The sequence below is a fragment of the Miniopterus schreibersii genome (genome assembly GCF_964146895.1).
Source record: "Miniopterus schreibersii genome assembly, chromosome: 9".
In the NCBI taxonomy this organism is placed as follows: Eukaryota; Metazoa; Chordata; class Mammalia; order Chiroptera; family Miniopteridae; genus Miniopterus; species Miniopterus schreibersii.
Window position 1 is genome coordinate 6,437,650 of NC_138118.1, and position 13,917 is coordinate 6,451,566.

Sequence of the window (13,917 nt, forward strand, 5' to 3'; positions counted from 1 at the left end):
AGCCAGGTTTGGGGAGAGGAAAGGAATCTCCACCGAGGGCAGCGTGCGTGGACCTCACAGCCTGGCCGCTGGCCGCCGCAGCTGCCCCTTGGAGCAGCCTGGGCACCACCCTCGCCAAGGCCGGCACCCCCGGCCACACCCGATCAGCTGCAGGCCTATCTTCTCTTAATTCCCAAGGGGCTGTCAAGATAAGAGAGTTCACTTAAACCGAGGCTCTGCCTGAAGGCTTCCTCACAACAGAGACACAAATAGGGAGAGTAACAAAATTTTGTGTTTGACCTTTTGGACAATACTGGCTTCCTGGGCCCCATCTGATAGTGTCCCAAGGAAGGTATCATGCTCAGAGTGTCCCCGGTCTTGCTGTCGTCTCCTTTCAGAGGAGGAGCCCACAGCCCCAGGCAGCAGGCATCTACCCCTGAAGGCATCTCCACGTAACCGGGCCGTGGTTCTGCCCTCCTCCCCGAGTCTCTTCTGGGGGTCAGGCTAAGGGAGCCCATGCCACCTAGGCCACCCAGAAGCCCCTGGCCAACAGGAGCAGCTGCCTGACCACCCCTCGGAGCCTGAGGTTGCTGAGGATGACAATAAAGGGATGGACAGATGTGCACAGGTAGGTTAAAATTTGCCACGGCCAGTACCAGTCGGTGTCTGTGGAGAAGAAGCCCGCGGCATCGATGATCAGGGACATGAAGGACAGAACGTACAGAATAAGGAAGGAGACGAGCGACTTCAGGGCTCTGGTGTGAGCCAGGGTGCTGGGGTCCCGCGGGCTGTGGCCATTCTGCCGCATCGTCCGAGTGTGTCTCCTCAGAGAGCTAATCAACAGCACAGTGGCGACCAGAAAAACCGAGCAAGGAATCGACAAGGTGACAAATTTCAGGGGCAGGAAATAGTGGATTTCCATCCTCATGTTCCACTCCTTGTAGGTCATATTCCCAAAGAACTCTCTAAACAAGAAACCTCGATACACAGTGTGGTTGCCCCAAAAGAAGAGCAGGGTGACGACGGTAGAGATGAGGAGAGAGCCCAGCAGGAGCCAGGGCACCGACCCTGGGAACCTCCACTTCAGCCAGAGGAAGGCGGGGTGGGTGAGGGTAGCGATCTTCATGCAGAACAGGACGCTGAGCCAGGTGCCGAACCAGAAGGTGGCCGAGTTCAGGAAGTCCCACTGGAGGCCGAAGAGCTGCCGAGCGGGGCCCGCGCTGAACTCCCCCAGGCGGAGGAAGGTGTAGAAGTTGTGCACCACTCCAACCCACTGCAGGCCGAAACGGGAGGCTCCCAAGCTCATGAGGATCATGTCAGAGGGGGGCAGCCTCCCAAGCCGCCTCCACTCTCTGCCCAGCACCAGCACAATGAAGCCATTGGCCAGGATGCCCAGGAGACACAGCAGGACAAAGAGCAGCATGAAGAGGGCTGTGAACGCTGGCTGCATGTTGGTCACCACCCCTCCTCTGGTCACCACCCCTGCCTCGGTCCTTGGCCTCCTTCCTACCCCCTCACAGTCCCTCTTCTGATTTTTCCTTGGGGGATGTGGAAAGAATGCCCAGGCTCTGCATCTGAGCCAGAGTTCACTTAGAAAGAAGGTGCTCGGGCTACAGAGAAAAGGTGAGCTTGGCTCAGCGAGGATGCAAATGTCCCCTGGGCTCAGTTACCACTATGCCTGCCAACTGGCCCTGATTTGCTTTCTCGCGTTTTGCCTGCATGTTGCCATGGTTAACATCAACGTAGAGGGCTTCTCAGGGAGTCTGTGACTGAGCTTCAGCCTTCTTATGCCATCCGTGGGCCCTCTAAACACACACCTCCCCATCAGGTCTTTCTCAAGATATGAAGTATACAAGCAGGAAGTATAGAGACACTCACATGGCCAAGACCTAGCAAATAGTGATGCTCAAGAAGCATGTATCTAGCCAAGCTCCCCTGTTACACGTCCACCTTACCTAGAGACAGCCATCCCTTCAAGGTCAGATACCCTGGTTCACTCTGGTAGCAAACCTCTTCTTAAATCCTTCATGCCCCTGAGGTGTAAATGATCGACAATGGTTTAAGCTGGTTTCATGCTTCCAGAGAGATAATTCATTTCCTTTTGGTTATGGGACCGAGGGCCTCTGCTTCTTGCTAGGTGTCCACTGACGGTCACCCTCAGGTCCTAGTGGCTGCTTGACGTCTTTGCCAAGTGGGCTGTTTCAACATGGTGGCTCAAGCCACTTAAAATCCTAGAGAGGGTCTTAAATATCAAAACATAATCCCCGGTGTGATTCCCCTTTGTCATATCCTTTTGGCTAGAAGCAAGTCACATTCCCCACAGACACTCAAAAGGGGGGGTTATGCAAAGGTGAGGATACCAAGGATGGGGGGCATTGGGGGTCAACTTAAAGTGTGCCTACCACACTGAGATACTGTAGCTTACAAGGCATGTGTGAGTCCTATCCTCCAGCACCAACATTAAAAAGAGATCCTTGCCCTGACTAGGTAGCTCAGTTGGCGTTGTCTCAACATGCCAAGGTTGTAGGTTCAATCCCCAATCAGGGCACATACAAGAGTCAACCAATTAATCCATAATTAAGTGAAACAACAAATCAACATGTCTCATCTCTCTCTCTCCCCCTCTCTTTCTAAAATCAATCAATAAAAATTTTTTAAAAAGAGAGATCCCTATGAGTCCATGTGAAAAAAATATATATTTTTTCCAAATGAAAATAGATTCAAATCAATCCATACTCAAATGTTTTCTGTTTACTATATCACATTTGTCCTTCCCCGACATTTGTTTAAAACTTTTTTATGTTTGTGTATCATTTTACATTGTGACCTTGTCAGGAAAAAGTCAACTAAGAAAATTAGTCGTACAAATGATGTGGAAGTTGTCACCACCACGTGAATGTATAATTGTACTAAAGATTATTCACAATTAAAAGAGAGACTCCACTGAAATTGGGTGAATATGCTCCCTCTCAGATATCTGTTCCTTATACGGTCTTCACCGTCAATCATTCACTCAACAAGTACTTGTTGGGCACTTATACACCTGTCCCAGTCCCTAGGGACAGAGCAGTGAAGCAAAGAGGTGGCATTCCTGCTTTTATGGAGCCTGCAGCCCAACGGAAGATTACGGATAAGTAAACACATAAAGAAGACTCTTGGAGAGGGCGGGAGAGGGGAAAGTGGCTCCTTTAGACCTGTTGGCTGAGGAGGGTTTTCTCAGCGGGTGACGTGACCTCAGCAGCCTGGACAATAGAGCTTTTACATGTATAACTGGCCGTATTCATAATATCGTCAAACTATAATCATATTCATTCTCTTCCATCATCCTTCTAACTTTATGTGGCAAGTGAACCTTCGTCTGCCAGAGAAGAGCTCCAGCGACTGCATGACTTTCCTTTCACTCTTATCAAACAGGTTGTCCCAAGATCACTTCAAGTCACAAAACAGTCTCACATCAGAAAGTGGACATTGCTGTCCAATATATAAATATTACATAACTAGATAACTGCAGGCCTCCACCGCTGCGAGATGGGCTAATGAAGAGGCCAAATGGGAGAGGGGCAGGAAGGGTCCAGCTTGGGCTAGAACCACAGTGACCTGGCTCTGTGCTCCCCAGGCCTGGCAGATGTTTATGCTGACTTTCTCCCTCATGGGGACCTTTCGGGGATCCGGAAGCCCCTATTGGGCCTACTCCCCTGGAGTTTCCTTCGATGGGGAGAAGGCATCTTAGTTTTGAGTGATCCCTCAGGATTCCTTCATCAGCCCCTAGGCATTCACCACCAAATTGTTGCTGCTTGAGTTTCCACACTCTGGCCTACTAGTCGGATCTCAGGACACTCGCACACACATGCTCTCTCCCCTGGGGCTCACAGCTGGCCCCCCTAACCCTACTCCCATAGTCCTAGTGGAGCCACATTCCCTTGACTCCACTCCAAAGTTAGCCAGCCGGCCTGTCTCTAATCTTTTAGTCCCCAGGCAGGAGCAAGCCCCTACCGCACTATGCCTCCCAGCTGAAGAACTAACACAGTGAGCTCTGTGAGTGGCCTCGTGGAGCCTCTGGATCACCACCAGGTTTGAGGGGAGGCATTCCTAAGTCCTCTTCGGCTTTTGCTAAACGTTTATTCCTCAAAACATCCTCTCTCTTTTACTGTCTCAACCCTTTTATTTTATCAAAGGGTTTCAAGAGTATGGAACAGATTTATACCCACTTCCTTTGAAAACCTGCATATCATGAACTGGCAACTTGCTCTGATATTTCATATCATTAAGTCTGTGCACCTGATAGAAATTTCAACTTTGAACAATGGGTTATTTAAAGGGCAAGACCAAGAAAGTCATGTTGGTCATGGTAAGAAATTTGGATATTCTTCTAATGTAAACTGAAAGCCATTAGGGGGTTTAAACAGGGAGTAGCGTGATCTTCTGTGTTTTTAAACAGATCCTTTGGGCTCCTATGTAGAGAATGGAATTGGGAGAGGCAAGCATGGAAGAGAGCAGTCACAGGCTACTGCAATAGACTGTGTACAAGCAGATGGTGCTTAGTCTCAAGAAGGACCACTGGAGGTGGTGAGCAGTGATAAGATGCTGGCATATTTTGATGACAGATTCAAAAAGACTGGCCTGATATAGGGGGTTAAAGAAAAATAAATCAAGGATGACTTCTAAATATTTTTGCCTCAGTGACTGGGAGAATTCTATGGAGCATTTACTTAGATGAGGAAGACTTAGAGAAAAATGTTTGTGGGAGAAACTATTCTGGTTATGTTAAGCTTGAGAAGCCTGTTAGGTATCTAAGATGAGACATGAAGCAGACAGCTGAAATGTAAGCCTGGTTTTCAGTGAAGAGTTAAGGCTGGAGTAGCAGGTTTGGGAGTCAGCAACACTAACATGTATTTAAAGCCATTAAACTGGATGAGATCATGTGGGGAAATGTAGATGGAGGCTGTTAAGGGTCTGGGATGGCTGTTAAGTCATGCACCTTCAGTGCTAGGGACCGAGAGTCAAAGGCTGCAACAAAGAAGATTTGGCTGAGGCTAACATTAGGGAGGGATTCTATTCCATGAGCTCATGCTCAAGGACAGGGGAGGAAGAAACATGCAGGTGGGGAGGGAGACGTGAGAATGTAAATGTGCTGAAGTGATCTGCACCCAGGGATCATAGGCTCTGCTCTCTGGGGAGATGCCCTAGGGCAGCCACTGTTAACATGTTCTAACTCTGAGAGGCCCTTTGGTAGGGACTCAAGACTAGCACAGTAGAATATCGGTGTTGAAACTGGCATCTGTCCTGTGCTTTACCCACTAACTGCCTGAGCAGAGAAGCCCTATTTATAATTCATCCATTCAACAAAATCTATTCAGCATGTACTGTCTATTGGGCACTAGGCCAGCACATAGGTACAAAAATTAAGATAGCCTCTTGAGAGAATTATACAAGTAAACATATAATGACAATTTGGTACGATAAATGATAATAACTAGTATTTGCTCAGTGCTGCTAAGCATCCTCTTGCACTATTCTAAGTGCTTTACATATATTAATTTTTTGATACTCATAAAAACTCAATGAGTTTCAAAAATGGTTCTGGGACAACTAGATATCCATACACAAAAGAATATAGTTGGACCCCATCCTCACACCACACAAAAATGAACTCAGAGTGGATCACAGATCCAAATATAAGAGCTAAAACTATAAAACTCTTCTAGAAAAACGTAAGAGTAAATCTTCATGATCTTGGGTTGGACAAAGCCTACTTAGGTATTATATCAAAAAGTGTAAGTTATTAAAGAAAAAATAGATAAATTGGATTTCATCAAAATTTTAAAACTTTTGTTTCCATGAATAGCATCAACAGAGTGAAAAGATAGCCCATGATGGCAGAAAATATTTGCAAACCATGTATTTGCAAATCAAGGAAGTTGCATCCAGAATATATAAAGAACACTTACAACTCAACAATAAAAAGACAAGTAACCCAATTTAAAAATGGGTGGAGGATTTGAATAGAGATTTCTTTAAAGATGATATGCAAATGACCAATAAGCACGCTAAAAGATGTTTCACATTATTAGTCATTACAAAAATGCAAATCAAGATTACAAGATACCACTTCACATGCATTAGGGTGGTTAAAAGCAAAAAAAAAAAAAAAAAAAAGACAATAAATGTTGTCAAGAGAGGGGAAGACTGAGCCCCTCTCTTGAGCTGATGGCATCATATTTCCTCATTACAAAGCTATGGTAATCAAAACAGTACGGTATTGGTATAAAAACTAACAAATGAACAGAATAGATTTGAAAGCCCAGAAATAAATCCATGCAATTAATTTTTACAGAGGTGTCAAGAATATACAGTGGGGAAAGGATAGTCTCTTTAAGAAATGGTGGTGTGAAAACTGACTATCCACATGCAAAAGAATTAAACTGGATCCCTATCTTACACCATATACAAAAATCAACTCAAAATAGATTAAAGAGTTGAATGTAAGACCTGAAGCTGTAAAACTCCTAGGGGAAAACTAAGAGAGTAAGCTCCTTGACCTTGGTCTTGACAATAGTTTTTTTGATTTGACAGCAAAAGCAAAGATAACAAAAGCAAAAATAAGTAATTGGGACTACATCAAAGTAAAAAGTTTCTGACAGCAAAGAACCCATATAAAAATGAACCCATGATCAACCTATGAAATGGGAGAAAATATTTGCAAACAACTTATTCCGTAAGGGGTTAATACCCAAAATATACAAGGAATTCACACAACTCAGTAGCAAAAAAAAAAAAAAACCCACACAAAAAGAAAAACACATACACAAATAATCCCACTTAAAAATGGCCAGAGAACGTGAGTACACATTTTTCCAGAGAAGACACACCAATGGCCAACAGGTGTATGTAAAGATGCTCAATATCACTAACCATCAGGAAATGCAAATCACAACCGCAGTGAGATATCACCTCACACATATTAGAATCACTATTACCAAATAGGCGAGAGATAACAAGTGTTGCCGGGGAGGTGAGAAACGGAAAGCCTTGCACACTGTTGGTAAAACCTGGTGCGGCCATTTGGAAAATAGCATGTAGGCTCCTCAAGATTTTAAAAACAGGACTATCGTATGATCCAGCAGTTCTACTCCTGGGTCGATATCCATCCAAAGGAAGTGAAAGCATTATCTTGAAGAGATACCTGTATTCCCATGTTCACTGTAGGCCATTCATAACAGCCAGCGTATGCAAACAACCTAAGTGTCTGTTGATGGATGAGTGGGTAAAGAAATGTGGTGTATATACACAAAGGAATATTATTCAACCTTAAAAAAAAAAAAGGAAATTCTGCCATTTGCCGTAAGATGGATGAAACTGGAGAGCATTATATAAGTGAAATAAGCCAGACAGAGAAAGACAAATATGTAAGATATCACTGACATATGGAACCAAAAAACAATGTCAGATTCAATTGTGGGAATCCTTTCACAATAGATACATATACCAAATCATCACGTTATACATGTCATATACATTACAATTTTATCTGTCGGTTATACTTTCATAAAGCTGAAAAAAAAAAGACTGGGGTCAATCAAAAAAGAAATACAAATCTTAACTGAGAAGTGTAGAACATAAGATGATGTGTGTTAACTATTATATTAGTGTTCAAATATTTATTTCCATGATAGGATGAATGGAAACAAGGGTAAATAAACATAAGATATTTGGGGAAAGATCGAGAGAGAGAGGGGGAGAGAGGCTGAGACTTTTGATGCAAGATAAAATAGGCATAATAAATATCCCCAAAGTAGCAGAGTCTGAGCAAATATGGCCTCTGGGACAGTCTTAGATAATATATCGTTTGTCTATAGTGGTTAAAAAGTAATAAATGTAAAGTCAACATATGTGAAAGTATGTTCTTTGGGACCTTGTGTTATAATGCAGAATAACAGTGGCTGAGAATCTAGGGTGAGGCTGGCCCGTGGTTCCCTCTCTGAAGAGAGGAAATGGAACATCTAAGACGACAGTCATCACCACGTAGCTTGCACAACTATGAGCCACGTTGAAAATAGTGCCTGCAATGAACTGTTCAGATGCGTCCCCTTCCAGGCTGTCCTGCTGGGCGCTGGGGGGGGGGGGCGCCGCTGCAGGGAATGATGCTGAAGCAGCGACACCGAGGTTCTTGCGTCCCGGTGCCATTTAAAATTACCATGAAGGTCCTATAATAAAATCCTGCTTATTCAGCAGCTTCATTGAATCAAATCTTTTTACTCCTAAGCTTTATGTTTTTTTCACGTTTTATGCCACACTTCCCACAAAATATCTGGGCGCCCTACAAAACTGCCATCTGTGGGAACAAATGCAGATTTCTCATGGGAAATTGAGAGTTATTCGCTCATTACTCATCATTTTCTATTTTTCATGGTTTTTCACTTAATATATTTCAAAGTCTCTTTCAATCGTCACTGAAAGGCCTCCTAATGTTTGTTATTGCAGAAGAGGGAAATATTCATAAGACATGAAAAAATGTACAAATGTATTATCCTAATTTTATAAAAATTGTTCAAATCTCTGAAATGTCAGCATTATTTCTTTTTGTGCAGATGTATACAGTGGCGCCTCGGTTTTTGAATGGGATCCATTCTGGAAGCCCATTCAAGCTCTGAAATGTTCGGAAACCAAAGGATCCACAGCCAACAGCCAGGCCTCAGGACCTTGCCCTCAGCAGAAGCCGTGGGACATGTTCGACTTCCGAGGCGAGTTCAAGAACCGAAGCATTTCCTCCGGGTTTACGGCGTTCGTAACCAAAAATGTTCGTCCACAGAGACATTCGAAAACCAAGGGGCCACTGTATGTAGATACAATCCTAGGTGAGAAAAAATGTCTGGAAGGAATGACTGTTAATGGCGATTAACTTTGGACAATGAAAGTTGGAGTGATTACTAAACTTCTTTATAATATTCTGTTTCTAAGTTTCCTGTAATAATCACGTATTATTGAAAAAGAACATTTAAGTTTTAAAAGTAATAAATCCTTTTGCTATATTTATGAGAGGATAAGTAACTCTGCTTTATCTCCAGCATTAACCTTAGCCTGCAGGATCCTATGATTTGGGACTAGGAAGAATTAATTAGCCTGGCATAGGGCAGGGAAAGGTAGGGTGGAGCCGAGCAGGACAGAACCAGGACTCAAGGTGCCACTATTATGCAGAGATGTGTGTGAATCTTCCAAAGACTGACTTACCCCTGCTTTCCTGCAAATGTTCTATATAAATAGTAAGCATTTAACTAATTGGTCCAACTAAATTTTCCAGCACATCTGCCAATGCCTCCCTGCAGACCCACGCATGACACCGCCACCAACACAGCACTACCACCTGTGACAACCTGAGGATTCCAACCTCCACTCCCATGCCGCACACGAGGAAACTGAGGCCCTGGAAGGGTAACTGACTCTCCCGTAACAGACACTTAGGCAGAAAATAATGAACTCTTAAACTCAGATCTTGACTCCAAGACACTGTCTCACGCTCTCCGAGAGCCCTTGTGTCATTTGGTTTTGTTCTTAAACTCAGATCTTGACTCCAAGACACTGTCTTACGCTCTCTGAGAGCCCTTGTGTCATTTGGTTTTGTTCTTATCATTATGACCAGTGTCCTGCCTGGAAGCCCTTTAATTACCATGCCCATGACCAAAATCGAAACTAATATTCTCTACTCCCCAAATCTCTGCTACGGTCTGAGGGAGGGAGAGTGTCAACAGCAGCACACAAGGTGCGGTGCAGCAAAGTAGCACTAGCGTTTGTATTGGTTAGCACTGTTCGTTAGTTAGTTAGTTAGTTAGTTAGTTTTAGTATAAGGCCCTCGCTTGTATCTTGGGAATTAGTCATTAGTAGGACAACTGGCTGTCATTAGGACTCTTGACTGGCCTATTCCAAATCCTCAGGATCTGACCCACGGGATTTCCTATGTTCATGGAAACCAACCACAAATTCCAAGTCCAAGCAAAAGAAAAGAATCTCCTTTGAGGCTTTGGCAATTTCACTTCCAGGGCTGGGTTGCTGGTTGCTGCAGGACTGGGCCGGCCAGGAGAAACTAGGATGGGAAAAAACCATGCTGGTCCATAAAGTGTGATGCTTTCCAAGGCAAGTAGCAGGCCCAAATGTGCCGGTATTACGAGTCAAAGAGTCCAAGACAGCAAGCACAGGAGGGGATAGGCCTCCTTGGAAAACCAATCCACTTTCCAGATGTCTCTACAAAACAGAAGAACCTAAGCAGAAGTTGGAATCCAAAGGTTTTTTTTGGTTTGGTTTTTTTATGGTTTTATTATTATTATCATTTCAGAGAGAGGAATGGAGAGGGAGAGAGAGAGAGAAATATAGATCGGCTGCCTCCTACAGGCCCCCTACTGGGGATGGAGCCTGCAACCCAAGTATGTGCCCTGACGGGGAATCCAAACAGCGACCTCCTGGTGCATGGTGAGATGCTCAACCAACGGAGCCACACCAGCCGGGCGGAATCCAAAGTTGAAACTAAGCAAAGAAATGTGACCAGACAGCACAGCGAAGCAGAGGAAAACATGTCAATGTTTAATTTAGTTTTACCCCAGTGAATATGCTATTGATCTAGGACAGGGACAGACTGCCCAGAGCTCTGTGATTTTAAAGTCCTTCCTTCTGGCGTGTTGCCCTCCAGAGAGAAGCAGGGCTCTGCGGGTGCCTGGGCCTGGGCCTGTCGCTGCAACAAAGCAACACGGCTCCCCCTCTGGGAGACGCCGCAGTTCTGAAATGATCCACAAAGGAACTGTTGAGCTTCCCCCATATCTAAAGAACTTCACATTCTTTGTAGCCACTCTGCAATGTGTCTCTCTTTCACGCCTCTGCTAAAAAAAAAAAACCAAACTAGTAATTTAACATGCTATCATGTTCCCAATTCTTTCACCCATTAGCACCTGTAAATACTTTCATCCACTGTGCCTCAGTGATTCTTCCTCAGTGTTCATCGCCACTCGTATTCTGATTCTAAAAAGGATTCTCTCAAACAGATATGTGTGTGCCAATAGGCATTATCCACAGGAGCCGAAAGGTGGAGGCAACCCAGCGTCCACCAGCAAATAAGTGGGTGAGCAGAATGCGGCATACTCATGCGATGAACTATTATTCTGCCTTAATAAAGAAGAAAATTCTGACATATGCTACAACATGGATGAAATTTGAAGACATTACGCTAAGTGGATTAAGCCAGTCACAAAAGGACATATACCGTATGGCTCTCCTTACGGGAGGAACCTAGAATAGTCCAGTTCAGAGACAGGGAGTAGAATGGTTGCCAGGGGCTGGGAGAGGAGGGGAGATGAGTTGTTTAATGGAGACAGTCTTCGTCGGCAGGATTAAAACATTCTGGAGATGGAGGGTGGTGATAGCTGCATACCAATGGGACTGTACTTAAGGCCACGGAGGTATACAATTAAAAATGGTTAAAATGGTAATTTTATGTTACGTGTGTTTTACCACAATAAAAAAAGTATCTCCTCAAAGAATATTTTCTTGACACACTATAAAGTCTTAATCTTTTAATAACATCCTTCTTGGTCTACTAGAAAAGTATGTTATCCTTTTGCCTGGCCGGTGTGGCTCAGCGGTTGAGGATCCAGGAGATCTCGGTTCGATTCCCGATCAGGGCGCATGCCCGGGTTGGGGGCTCGATCCCCAGCAGGGGGCGTGCAGGAGGCAGCCGATCAATGTCTCTCTCATCACTGATGTTTCTCTCTCCGTCTCCCTCTCCCTTCCTCTCTCTGAAATCAATAAAGACATATTTTTTAAAAAAAAAAAGAAAGAAAAGTATGTTATTCTTTTACAGAACAAAGACTGTGTCTTCTCCAGCCCCCACATCTCCCACAGAGAGGGCACTCAGGAAATACTTGTTGAGTGAATGAGCTTGGATGCTCTTCCTTTTAAAAATAATTTCTCTGTGTCACCCTTCTACAAATTGAATTACTGAAATATTTTGCTACAGATGCTTTCAATATTTGGGTATTTGAGGAGATTGCGTCAGCAAGGTTTTACATAAACGCTGTGATAACAGAAGCAGGGACCTGTGCCTCGCTCAGCAACGCTGGGAAGAAACAGGCATGTGGTGTGTGCCTACCAGAGATGCTGCAGTCTTACTGGTCTTGCTACTAGAGGTTGGTGATGATTTCCCCCCAAAATGACAGACTAGTAAAAACTCAACTACAATAATACATGTAGCAAAAAAATGTCAAACAAGTATGAAGTAAACTATAATGTTTTTTGACTCACATAATACTCACTGGCTGTAACCGGAGAGGTGCAGCTCGCCCCAGCTTCGTAGTGGATTTCTCTATTACAGTACCGAGGAGTTAGAGCCTAAATGCTTTCCAATTCTAATCTTTGGACCAGCTACTTTTCCTTCTCTGTTTGAAACTTCCCAGCAATAAGGACAAGAGTCACCTTGAATCTGACCCCTACAGGATTGAACGGATCCTACTTTTGGTGCTGACCCAAATCACAGTGCTCCCAACAAGTCTGTCAGTAGGGTGAGAAGCTACTAACCTCAAAAAAATCAAGTCTAATTACTTATTTTATGAAAAGGATAGTGCCCCTTGGAGGCAGAAATCCACATTTCCTCTCAAATTCTGTTGTCCTTTAGTTCTGATGTAAGAGGTGTCACATTTTAAAAAATCACCTTGAGCAAAATAAAGAACAAATAGTATTATGTAACTGTTGTATCTTAGTTTATTCAACCTCTTGTTTAAAAAATATATAGTGTAATTTTACTAAAAGGAAACGAAAAGTCCTCAAAAAAACCTGTCACGACCCACAGTTCTCTGCCACCCTAGCCTTGGGTTTCCATCATTACAGTGCAGGACAAGAATTATTTATAGTTAAAAGACGTGTCAGTTGGCTCAGCTTACTAAAGTTCAAAATGCATTTGGCTGCCCTCTGCTAAAGCCTAGTTTGAAAAGCTTTTTTATCTGTTACCAAGGCCAACCATCCAAACAATTGGAACTTGGATTCGTTATAAGCCTGTGACTGAGGCCAACCCCAAGAGCAGCCACCAGGAGCCACCTCCTGGCTCTCTCCCTGCTGCACTCTTCTGACCTGGCTTCAAAGGTTCAGTTCCCCTCACAAGTCTCCTCCCATGCAAGCCTTTGTCCTTGCGACTTTTCAAATCTCAAGATGATCCCCCTTCACTTCAGTGACTCGCTCAAGAGTGGCCAGAGACACGGGCCAAAAATCTACAGGAATTCCGAAGAGGAGGCCACCGGTGACATCCAGAAATGTCACAACAGATTTGGGAAACCAACAGGCTGTTGTGAAAGAAAGACGGAAACTCCCCAGTATCACGAATTTGAGACATGCCAAATCTGCAGCCAAACACTGTACAGAGCCAATGCTAGACAACCGTGCCTGGGTAATTTCCACTTTAGAATTCCCTCGGCGCCAGAGGCAAAGAAGAGCGATCGAGCCCGACTCAGGACCCCGTCGGCTCATCACTGGTCTGTATTCCTCTGACTGGTTTATGTACGTTACACGGCAGGTCTCTTAAATGTTTAGATCCTACTTTCCCATCCCCACTGCACCTGGCAGGAAGATACGTAGCTAGACCTCCAATGTCTAGATGTTCGGTAAATTCCTGGGAAATGTGAAAGAAGCACGGCAGCAATCCCTGCTCTCTAACGACAGCTTTGGAAACTGAAGGCTGGGTTACACCCGCGAGCCCGCCCAAATCTCCGGAGTGTTTGAATTAGTAAGAGAATATCAACTGGCGATTCAGCTTCCAGCAGCCGCAGGTACTTCTACGGGTGTATATGTAATGGATTTTTGCATTAATAATCTAGTTAATTATAATCGGATAATGCATTCAGTGACTCGGCAAATATTTACTGAGCGTCTCTTCCACTTGCCAGTAGGGAACAAACCAGATGCAAATCC

At 44.3% G+C, this 13,917-nt stretch overlaps 1 protein-coding gene across 1 annotated transcript; it reads right to left on the reverse strand.

Moving 5' to 3' along the window:
* Positions 1 to 502: 502 nt before the first annotated feature.
* LOC308562199 (taste receptor type 2 member 41-like) lies at positions 503 to 1,429 on the reverse strand (the record flags this gene model as incomplete). Its single annotated transcript, XM_081148052.1, has 1 exon — positions 503 to 1,429. The coding sequence occupies one exon, from the start codon at positions 1,427 to 1,429 to the stop codon at positions 503 to 505; it is 927 nt and encodes a 308-aa protein (XP_081004178.1).
* Positions 1,430 to 13,917: the final 12,488 nt, after the last annotated feature.